Below are 12,320 nucleotides of genomic sequence, written 5' to 3'. Positions count from 1 at the left end.
GATAAACATGGTTGCTACAAAGACAATCTGAAAGGTCGTGATTCTTTTAAAGCTCCAATATCGAATTTCTTCCTCACTCCTTCCTTCCTTCTTCCCTCTTTTTCTATCCTTTCAGCAGCTTCAAAACAGACTCCTGTTTGATTAAGCACTCAAAATCACAACTGAAGCTGGACATTCAGCTTGAATGCTGCTCTTCTGTGCTTACCCATTGTGACACAGACTGCATTCAAATGATCAGGGACCAGTGTTTAAAAATAACTTTTCTGTAGCCTAAAATACCCCTGAATTTTAGAAGTGCTTCTGGAGTCCCCCAAAATTAGAAAGTTTTCCAAAAGCTCAAAGTTCGAAGACTCCTCCTAAGCGCTTTGTTATCTCTGACCTTACAGAACAGTGATACTGTAGAGCCTAGGGACACCCAGGCTATAAGAGGAAGAAACAGAGTTGAGTGGAAAATGATTCTTCTGGTGATTACAAGCAGTTTCTTACTATTCTGAAATGACAGCTCTGAAGCACCATGGTTGAAACGAGTGGTCAGACCACAGTTGGTGATGAGAAATTCCTGAGGCTTTGTATTAAATTTGACGGATTAGCTGCCAATTTACAGCATTCACTGATTTATAAGTGGTCACTTGCACTTTGGTGTAAATTTGCATGATTCTACTATACACAATTCAAAATTTCACAGGCTGACTATAAGTGTAAGTAATGCATTAATGGGTTAGAAAAGACAAAGGACAATAAGCTCTTGAAATACCTCCAAAATCCCACACATTTAATATAAGCTCTTTCTTCATTTTGCCTTTCCCTTGAATGATCCAGTCTTTTACATCAATGCCTACTGTAGGTTTTGGAGAGCCCAATTCTGTTCGTTTGCATTTCATTAGCTGTTGTAGCAGGGTCGTTTTCCCACTGCCAGTGTTTCCAACAATCATGAGCTTCATTCTGTTATAAGGTACAGCCTTCTTCAGTCGTTGTTGAAGAAATCTGGCATTAAAAAGTTTGCAAAGCTCACAGAAGTGTATAATAAAGAAGAATATCAACAGAACTCAAGACCAGTCTATTCTAATTTCTGATCTGAAAGTTAAAGCTTAATTCAGAATATGTCTGTTTTTGGCTTGTAGTTACCCAAAAATGTGTTCCGTGCAATGCACTTGGGAACACAAGGAACATTAGAAATAATTCATAAGCACCATTTATTGCATGGTCTAGAGAAGCATCAAATTCAAGAATACCATTACAGTCTAAAATGACTATAATCTATTTTATCTGTGCGCGTTGATATATGATATGATACCTTCCATAGAGTAGCACGCTGGATTTCATATGACAAACCAGCACGTCCTTTCAAAGCATATCCCAAGAAAGCAAAACAAGAATATTCAAGCACAATAGGGCAACAAACCTGATAATGTCTCTGGCTTTGCATCCTACATGTTTGAAATCCAAATTAAGATGGAGTCCTTCCAAAGGAAGATCCCAGATTTTGGACAATCTTCCCATTTCATCTGGAAAGAATCTCAAATCGGGATTATAACTTACATCCAGAGAAGTCAGGTTCTCTAGGAAGCCAATCTGAGGAGGAATCTAAATAAAAGAACATTTAATGGGCAATTAAACATTTTTTAAAAAAACAAGTATGAGCATGAATACATTAGATATTTATCAAAACTAGGTATTATTTTTACCACTGAAGTTTAACTTTTTTTAATAAACAGGCCTACTATCCCACACTAATAGACAAAGGACCTCATAACGCATTCATTATACAAACTGATTGTGATTATATGACACATTCCAGACAGAAAAGCTTAATAGAATATGATGATTTTCATTCACAGGAAGTATTGTTTGAACTTACATACCCTTTTACTGATAGAATTTACAGTGATATTACAGGTGACAGGAAAATCAAATGAAAAACTGCATTCAATTGAAAAGTGATTTCTTTTTCTTTAGGTAGAATCTTACACTTTACCTCCTTTAACTTGTTGTGGGACAAGTGTAGCTTTTCTAGCCTAGACCATGCACATGCCTTTTCACTCAAGTCCAAGACGTCTATTTGATTATGATTAAATAACAGCTCCCTTAAGTTAAATGATTTCCAGTGCATTGGTCCAGGCAGGCTTATGATCTTGTTTTGGCTTAAATCTACTGATCGCAAACTAAAAACATGAAAATAAAAGAGAGAAGTTAGCAAATGAAAAAAATAAAACTGAGATTAACTGGAACTGTATTAATTTTTAATAAATAAACAAATGGATTAGATATCGGAACAGACAGTTTTCTGACAGGAATGTAGATAGAAGACAACAGAGAATTACTACTATAAGCAAAAGTAATTAAGATGATATTGTAAGTAGGTCTTCATTACCTCAGAAAAAACTATAAGAAAATACATATGATTGGTTCAGTATAATATTCTTTCAATGTATTTGTGAATGAAATTGCCTGCTTATGAAAATAAACATCCACACTGTACTGTGTGTATATGTTTGAGACAGTAACTTAGAGAGTTACTTTAAATAAGTGTACATATTGTGATAACAGTCCACTTCTTTCTACGATTTGCAAACATGCATGACTATTCAGATTAGTAGAAGACACAGATGGTACACTCCTGTAGTGCAAATACTCAACTGTAAACAGTATAGTTAATGTAAGTTTATACACATGTAACAGAGAACAGAGTTTAGCTCAGGATTCCAGTTACAGGTGAGTGCAGGACTATGGGGTACACTGTTATGTGCAATGTCTAACCTACTAGAATAGATGTATTAAAAAAGTTAATTGCAATCTAACATAATATTAATAAGTATTTTCATGTGATTTTTGTATAAATTTCAAATTAAAAAAAAAGCAACCAGGAACTTCCTGGTATTATTATCAACTCATTCGAATTCAAGATTCCACTTAAAAACTATGGAACCTCGCTGGGTGATCTGAACTGCTCTTTCTTGTTCTTAACTTAGGTAACATCACGTGGTATGAATACATCACTCTCTTATCAGAATCTTTCTATTAACATATGTTTGTAAACACACGTATGTGCATAAATCATATAGTTCAACTACAGACGTATTTAAGAACTACTTAAAAAAAGAACATTCTCTAAGTCATCTATTGGACAAGTATGCTGTTCGTGTTACTGTGGAACATGAAGCATGCAAAAAATCCATGCAACTCCTCATTGATTTGTCTGGGCCAGGAGATGGAGAACCTGAATTCTGCACCTTTTTCAACACATCCATTAAATTTGCTGCTGTGAATATAAGAGTTAGCACGCTGAAACAGTGTAATATCATGTTAATAATGATGTGCTCTATGTAAATTTCATTAAGTTCAGAAATCTGTGGATCTGCCTGGCCCATGGTGCCATCAGCACTCACGTCTACCCATATCTATTAGACAACTGATCTGATCATCTCTTCCAAGCACTCCTTCCACAATTTGATTCTAGCAACTTGCTAAGGTCAGTAACTTCTATAAAAAAAAAAAAATAAATAAAATGCAAAAAAAAGCAGAAGTCTGATATTCACATGAATAATGCTTTGAAGGTATAGCAAAATAAAGGTCACATGCATCTTTATCACAATTCCATCCAGAGGAAGTGTCATTCTCTGAGAATAAATATCTTGTGATATTTGGGAAGTGAAAAACTAATCTCAGCAGCCCTGTGCAAAAGTCTGCAGAGCTTGAAAAGGAGAAATTGCCAGTATCTTTATAAGTTGGTTTCAAGAAAATAATAAATTCATTCTTTTCTTCTCAGCAAGAATTGTCAGCTTCAGCAGTCAAGCAATACATTTTCAACAATGATTTGAATCTCAGGTACAGAATTTCTCAAAATAATAAAGAAAATGTGATTGATCTGTCTTCAGTTAAAAGCTACTGGTTTGGTTTTAACCTGCTGAGAATCAGTAAAACATGCAGAATTTTCTGCTTAACAAAGGTCTTGCCATCAGATTTTTTTCATTAAGAACTTCACATTAACTTCAATAAATAAAATAATAACTTACTGTGGTAGAAGAAGAATGGCTTCTGGAACATTAATAAAACGATTTTGGGATAATTTTAAGCTTGTTATGCTGGATGACAGGTCAGGTATTATTTCTAGAGCAGAAAAGAGGTTAATCCTATTACTTTTCAGAACTGTTTAAATTATTTTAAGACTGGAATCTTCTAAAATCAAAGACAGACAGGAAGAACAGTCTATTGTCTCCTATACACAGGTCTTTGTACAAGCTACCAAAGCAGAATCTGAATTTTTTTTTTAAAGCTTATTTAAAACTGAACTCCCAAAATGGAATAAGTTTAGAACTGAGTTAACGTGTTGGTTTTTATCACATTACTTACTGTTATACTTCATCTCATGTTGGCATTAAACACTGAAATAATCTTACTTACATTTACTGTATCGTCAGTATATATAACATTCCTATAGTTCACCCAGTGAGTGGGTCTTATGCATATAAAAATGACTGTAATGGTTCAGCTGTGTTTAATGCAGGTCTAAGTGTTACCTTCTGAAATACTGTGGCAATAATTCAAAATGGAAGATCTTATGTCTTGAAAACAGAATTCCTGTCAGTAACTTACGAACTCCTGCAGTATCATTAAAATCTCATTTATGTCATTTGTATTTTTCATAGGTAAATTAATTTTGACACCTTGGTATAATATATGCTAAGCCACTGAAACACACTCTGGACTCAATTCAAGTGTTTAAACACTGGGTTCCGCTGAAGGTGATCTGCCCTGTGGTACCCTGAGCTATCTGCATGTGGCTTGGAGATGCAACATAGGAGCTATGGAAGACCTGCTTTTTCTGGACCAGAAGCTGTAAGCCATGTGGGATATTTCAGGGCATCTCAAATGACACCCGTGTTCAGCCAAGTGAATGAAAACTTCTGTCTTATTCAGAAGACAACGCTGGATACAGTGTGGTAATGCTCAGAATCACAGAACCATTTAGGTTGGAGGAGACCTTAAAGATTATCAAGTCCAACTTAACCTAGTACTGCCAAGTCCACCACTAAACCATGTCTCTAAGTGACACACTTACACGTCTTTTAAATACCTCCAGGGATGGTGATCCAACCACTTCCATGGGCAGCCTGTTCCAATGCCTGACAACCCTTTGAGGGAAGAAATTTTTCCTAATATCCAACCTAAACCTCCCCTGGAGCAACCTGAGGCCATTTCCTCTTGTTCTATCACTCGTTCTTTGGGAGAAGAGATGGACACACGCCTCGCTAGAATCCCCCCCTGAGTCTCCTCCTCTCCAGGCTGAACCACCCCAGCTCCCTCAGCTGCTCCTCACAGGACTTGTCCTCCAGACCCTTCACCAGCTCCGTTGCCCTTCTCCGGACACGCTCCCCCACCTCAATCTTTCTTGTAGTGAGGGGCCCAAACCTGAACCCCGTGTTTGAGGTGCGGCCTCACCAGTGGCCAGTACAGGGGGATGAGCACTGCCCTGGTCCTGCTGGCCATGCTATTCCTGCTACAAGCCACCAGGATGCTTACATGATATGTATTTCAGTACAGTACTAAACCTGTATTAGAATTAGATTTGCAAGCTAACTTTGAAAGATTTCCTCTGCTTTGAACCTTCCCCAACAGTATGCGTGATCTCAAGTACACTCAAACATTTTTATAGCACCCACTACAAATGTAAAAACAAAATGACTTACACCAAGTCAGATTAAATATCCATCAAGCCCCAATGGAAGTATACTGCTTCCAATAGTTATCAAAAGCTGATGCTTAGGGAACTGTATAAACAGGGACGATATGTATATTCCCCTTCTCTGTTCTCCCAAGGCACCAAATGTTGGTAGCTGAGGATTATGTGACTAGGAATGGTTTCTAGAAGGTGGATCCTATTTTCACAGATACTTACCAAGGGCATTCATCCTGGCGTTGAACTGCTCCAGTTTTGTACAGTCCATGAAGACATTTTCAGCAAGTGATGAAATACTGTTCTTACTAATGTTTAAAACTTTCAGTTCTTTCAAGCATATGGGTGAACATAAGCATGAAATTTTGTTTCTGTAATAACAAGAGAAACGTAATCCTCATTTTATTCAGAAACTATTAGCTACAAAGCAGAAGTAAAGAGTGTTGATCTGACAATGCTATCATTACACTTGTAAACCAAAAATAAGACTTTTGTCTATATAAAGAGTGACCACTCATCAAAGACACGGGTACATGTGACAACATGGAATAGCATGACTGATACTAAGATTGTTTTAATTAATGTGGAGAGCAAATGTCAGAATGTACTGTCATTTCCTGATGACATACTGCAGCTCAATCCCACAGAAAGAGGACTGTTGAGTTTGTGAGTAGTTCTGTTTACTATAGATATGTTTGCAGGATTATAATCACAGAATTATTATCAATTTTAAAAAAATAACATTATGGAATTCCATATAGGGGATTCAAGTCAGGATGAGTACATAATGTTACAAAGAACCTTATGTTCTTTGCATTTCTGGGAAGAAGAGCACCAGAAAGAGACAAAGATCCTGAAAATACAGAGATAAAAGAACCATACAGCACTGTTTTGAAAGGGAAATATTGCTAATAACATTAAAAATAAAGCTAATGAGGAAATGAAATAGGATTTTGAATTTAAAATACTGCTTTTGTGAATTTGGTTCATATATTTAATACTGCTTGCTTTAGTTACATATGTTGCTATCTTTATTTTATGTGAACCTCTGTGTAAAAAATATCACCATCTTTTTAAAAATAAGTTATGGGAGAAGAATGAGACAGTATCTGGAGTTTACAGAGCTATCAATAACAGCATTCTTCAGAATTCTGTTTAGGTATGAATTATCTCACTCACTAACAAATATGATAAGAAGTGTTGGTAAAAAAAAAAATTACATACTTCCTCTGCTTCTGTAATCTAAACGTATCCATACCAATAAATGCAATTCCGAAAGAACCTTTGGTGACCAGTAGTAGTGAATAGTAGACATAGTAGAATAACGAATAGAAACTATTCTGTAAACAGAAAACCTTGTTGAATAAGTCAAACACAGACAGTCCTGTGGATGAATAGTATGGCAGTAGAAAAACGCTTAACCATAACATTTTTTGTATGTTACTGAAACTGCAAAGCTATTAGATTCTATCAAGGTCCTCAGATATTCTCATGTACTTTGTAATACAACACTGAAAATTGTAGCAGTTTACGCATTTGGAAGATAATGTCAGTGTTTCACTGCTGACTAAACAATCCTTTCCATGTTATAACAGTCATCATTCTGGATGACAAATATATTATTTTCTGTTGTGTTTGTTATGCTGCTGTCCATTTACTAATGCTACTCACCCTTCAAGCAATAGTTGTTCCAAATTTTCAGCAACATTTGTAAGAAATTCAGGAGTGCACACTAGCTGATTGTATGAAAGATTAAGTTGCTTTAGAGTTGGACATTTGAGGCATGGATCCAAAGCAAAGGAAGGTCCAATGTCATTTCGAGAGATATCAAGACTTGCAATACAACTCATCTTCAGTAAATAAGTTGGAAAAGAAGTAAATTTGTTACTGTGCAAATCCAAGTACGTCAAGCATTTCAAGTTCTGAAAGAAAAGGATAATTTGTTTTTAAAGGGTTAAAAGAAGATACAAATTTATAGGTTTTAAACTGAGTTATATTTTATACAACTTATTAATTTACTTGTATTTCTCTCACTAGGAAAAACAGCAATCCTACCAATGTAACTTCTATTAAAGAACAAAAGAGAAAACATTCTTCAAAATCAGTTAGCTCTTTTTCACAAAACTTAACACATATGAATTACCAGCACTCCTTGGTTCCATTTATGTTATTACATTACTCCATATAACATGTCCTAAAGCAGTTCTCTGCAGTAAATGACTTCAAACAGTTTCATGAAAATACTTTTATTTCTAGCTGAACATAAAGCCACTGAATGAAAATTGAATGAATATATGAAGCCTGCAAAAATATACACCCATATTCATGAGCGGTATTATTATGGGTACATTGTTAGAGACAATTTATTTTAACTAATCTCAACTTGTATTATATAAAATTATATATGCAGAATTACTTCACACAGTTGTTCTGGAATGCTTGTAAGAGCATTTTGGTGAAGCTCCAGTTTCTCAAGATGTTCCAGGTGACTAGTTAAGCAGCTATTCTGGCTGATGGCATCAATGTTCTCCAGCTCATTTGATGAAAGATCTAGTGATTTAATATATTCTTTCTCTGAGATCAATGAAGAAAGACTGTCTGATGGTCTTATATGTGGTGAAAATCTTGAGATGCCCTCTATTAAAACAAAAACATGGGAAAATAGCATGATTTAATTTATCACATAAGTAAAATTAAGATTAATCAGCTTGAGATGAAAGATGCAGAAGACAGTGAATGGATATTGGTTAAGATTCAAATCTGTGAAGACTTCTATTAAGAGACAGAAATTTGTAATACAGTAGGGAAGAGGATGGACACATGCACTGCACAACAGAAGTAGGTTTTGAAAGCTAGTAAGGGCCCTCATGAAATATCATTGCCTGTTTAATTCTACATAAATTATTTGTGAAGCCCAGGAAAAAAAGAAAATTTCCTATATATGCATTACTTGTACTCCACTGTAGTATTTCCAAAATGTATCCTCCTCCTCTTTGTAAACAAATATATAATCCAACTAAAATTTTTGCATGTTATGCTTGTGAAAGCATTAAGGATGAAAAATCTGTTATGTATGTTGAACTGTATAGTTTACTTACTGGGGGATTCATCTGAAGGGAAGAATTTTCTTCTTTGTTTTATTAATGGCTCATAATCAGAGCCAGGTCCCTGGAAAATCCCAGAAGAGAAAAAACAGTTATGGACATATGCAGGTATCTGAAATGATATGAACTCAATAAGTTTATTTTTATTGTTGTTTCTTTGAGGGGAAACACAAAGAAACCATACATTTCAACTAAAAATAACAGGTCAGAGAGGACATTTGTGCTCTTATGTCATCTCAGGGAATTGGTCTCTCTTCACTGATCACAGTAGCACTCTGAATATTAGCTTCACTTAGGGGTAGTTAAGTCTTTATGAATAGGCCCACAGTTTCAGTATCTGCATTTGAACGTCAGACTGGAAATAGGAGCAATTCACAAGAACATGTATTTTTTATTGATTATAAATTTTTTCTGAAATAAACTCTCATCTATATGATGATCTGGAGCACAGTAATAGCACAGCAATAGAACAAAATGCTAAATAGTAGCAGTGAGACAAGAACCCATATGGTTACATGACCTTTCCTGACACTTGTTTACTAACAATTTTGCAGTAGGTAAAACAGATGGACTTATAAGAAGCATGGAGTGATAAGAATCTGACTTACCACAGAGTAGGAATGTCGTGGCAAAGTCGGAGAACTTCTTTGAAATGCCATTTCCCTACAATGAAAGTCAGCCACTGCAATGGAATTGGACTTCTTTTTTGTAAAAAGCGAACCTTCACTTCCTAGTACAAAACAATATCACAGGAGGACAAATCAGTAAGGAAATTTATTTAAAGGCAGACATCAAAACAGCCAATATCTAAATCCGGTTGGACGAATCCCTCTCTCTCTTTACAAGAAACTGAATGTATGAATAACGGATTTTAAATAGGTAACTGAATAAAATGCTTTAAGGTCCTAATTTAGTGGATAAAGCACATACTTACTCACCATAAACCATTTACCAATGTTATCAAAACCAAAATTTTAGAGAAAAGTTGTTTTTTTTTTCATGGGAAGTGTTTTATCTCAAATACAAATAAGCAACTGATTTATGGCTACGGTCTAGCCCTGGTACAGTAGATGGGGATTATAAAAAAAGAAAAGCAAAGCAATTACCTTCACTATCAATATCATCACTCAAAGGAAAAACACTGTCCACTAACGGGTCAGAAATGAAACTCCAATCATAGTTTTTATCCACTCCATCTTCACAGAAGTTTAGATCAGAGGAGGCTCTTGATCTATCCTCTGAAATATTCTTCATCTGGAATTTAAGCACCATTCTTGCCAGTGCAGAACCTGCATCTGCATGTATAAGAAACCAAAAAGACAGCACACTCACCAAGAAATCCAAATAGCTTTAAAAAAATAATATATTTTCAAGGTTTAGCAATCTTTCTATAATCAGCTGAATGCTATGAAGAGATCCTGAACCAAAGGTCTTGATCTAAAACACATATAGCACCAGCAAGAGATATTAACACATTTCATATAGCAAATTCTATATATACTCACTTTGTTTTCTTAATGGAGTAAGTTTATCTGGGAACAAAGGAATGAGCCAGGAAGGTTCTAGTCTCCCAATACCAAATCCTCCAAGACATATACTGCTGTTGGCAACATCAAGGCTAAGCTTCTTTAAGAGCAAGCTGATGATCTGGCTATCTCCTCTCTTTATACTGATGGTTAAAGCACTCCGAACATCCTGCTCTCGAGCACCATTGGCTAATAGCAATTCCACCAATTTAGGATTATGGCCTTTCTCACAAACCTAACAGAGAAAAGCAATTAAAAAAAATTATGCAAGGCACTCAAACAACAGCTCAAACTGCATTAAGAGATTTGTCTCAAATGCAAATGCATTGCATTTTTAGGATCGTGCCTCTTTTTCAATTACACAATTCCCTACACCTCAGAGCATATGCCTGCCTAAGGCATCTGAGTACCAACCTCCGTTTTCCTGAAGTCTTTGTTCAAAAGATAAAAAATGCTGGAGTTCTGTAACTGTAATTTCTGCCATGAGTGCACACAATTTCCAGGCAAAAATGAATGGTAATTTAAGTAGTTTTGTTACTGCACGCAGTCAATGGCAACTCCATTTGTTTGTAAAAAGACACTTAGGGATTATTTTGCTATGTCATCCAGATATGAGAGAACAGGCAACAACGGTGAGATTCATCAAGCCTTGCCTAGTGCTAGGGACCCGCTCAGGTTCACTGGCTTCAGTCAGCTTTATTCTTTTCCATCTCTCAGCCTGCATTGCTACACAGAGCAGGTTGACTGTGAATATTACAAATATTTTTTAGAAATACTTCCAGTTTGTTAGCAAACTGTAGCTTGCTAACAGCGATTTGCCTAGCTCACACTCCATGGACGGACAGCTGGTTCCAGCCCAGCTGTGCTTTATTACCCAGCCAGCTCTGCCAGAAGAAATGAACACTCCCTAATTCACTTCAGGCAGTGCCGGTGGGGTTCTCTCAGACTGCTTAAATCAGGGGTCCTCAAACTAAGGCCCACGGGCCAGATACGGCCCCCCAGGGTCCTCAATCCAGCCCCCCGTATTTACAGAACCCCCCCAGCCCTCCTCACCAGGGGTTGGGGGGGGGACCAAGCAGCCACAGATGACTGCCTGCCACTTTATCCACGCGCTGGCCCCTGGTTAAAAAGTTTGAGGACCCCTGGCTTAAAACTTTGACACTGAAGCAAAATTAAGATGTGCTCATACACAACATTTCTCAAAAAAAATAATTTAAAGGCAGTCACATTTAGCAAGAAGCACTTATAAGCAGGTAGGAGCAGTTTCTCCATTGGCATGGCTGAATCCAGATGGGATGTTTGCCTACGGCCTTATTTAAGACACCAACATATTTCAAATAGTTGCTCTGGATGTGGCCACTGTCTGGATAAAGCTCTTTGCAGCTAGTGTGACTGCAGGCATTCTAAGATGTTATATTCCTTCAGCTGTGTTGATAACAAGTCAGAACTCTAACTAGAACAGTTAAATCAGCACAAAACCTAATGATTATATTCAAGTTTATGGTGTATACATATATTGAATATATATATATATTCAATATATAGTAATATATTCAAGTTTAAGTACAACACAAAGTAAAAAAAAAAAAATCCACCACTGCAGGGAAGACATTTTGGGCAAAGTCTTCTTTGCAGGTCTAGAACAGAGTGGGACTAAGCACACACAGTGCTGTCTGCTGGTCCATCTGTACTTGGGCCTCGAAGAGCTTGGAAAGAACTGAATTTGGAGTACCAGCTCATGGACTGGGCTCTAATGGGCTTGGTGCCATCTATGCCTTATTAGAGCTGAAAAAATGACTGGGAGTTTGCAAAGCTTGAGCTTAAGTCTTCTTCCTCAAAAATACTCCAAAGCTAAGGCTAAGTCAGTACTTGATTGAATCCAGGTTTGCATGTGAACAGGGTAAACAATCAGAAAGCATGGGACTTAAAGTGCCCTTGCATGAGAACCGAACTGGCAGTGTGGGCACATCGTAGGTGACAGTGACCCCCATGAGCTTCAATAAAGTTAAGGGTGTT

General features: G+C 36.5%; 1 protein-coding gene across 2 annotated transcripts in view; it reads right to left on the bottom strand.

The window, feature by feature from the left end:
* LRRK2 (leucine rich repeat kinase 2) overlaps positions 1–12,320 on the bottom strand; it is a 72,889-nt gene that overhangs the window by 29,414 nt on the left and 31,155 nt on the right. For both annotated transcript variants that reach the window (XM_040594614.1, XM_040594615.1), the window contains 11 exons: positions 10,284–10,539; positions 9,885–10,073; positions 9,387–9,508; positions 8,773–8,842; positions 8,091–8,311; positions 7,346–7,596; positions 5,897–6,045; positions 4,014–4,107; positions 1,976–2,162; positions 1,403–1,584; positions 755–984 (listed from right to left, as the gene is read on the bottom strand). In XM_040594614.1, coding sequence (XP_040450548.1) covers positions 755–984; positions 1,403–1,584; positions 1,976–2,162; positions 4,014–4,107; positions 5,897–6,045; positions 7,346–7,596; positions 8,091–8,311; positions 8,773–8,842; positions 9,387–9,508; positions 9,885–10,073; positions 10,284–10,539 — 1,951 coding nt within the window. The remainder of the gene's footprint in view (positions 1–754; positions 985–1,402; positions 1,585–1,975; positions 2,163–4,013; positions 4,108–5,896; positions 6,046–7,345; positions 7,597–8,090; positions 8,312–8,772; positions 8,843–9,386; positions 9,509–9,884; positions 10,074–10,283; positions 10,540–12,320) is intronic.

The sequence above is a fragment of the Falco naumanni genome, chromosome 5 (assembly GCF_017639655.2).
Source record: "Falco naumanni isolate bFalNau1 chromosome 5, bFalNau1.pat, whole genome shotgun sequence".
Lineage (NCBI taxonomy): Eukaryota > Metazoa > Chordata > Aves > Falconiformes > Falconidae > Falco > Falco naumanni.
Note: the sequence above shows the minus strand (reverse complement) of the source record. Positions and strands in the feature narration are given on the sequence as shown.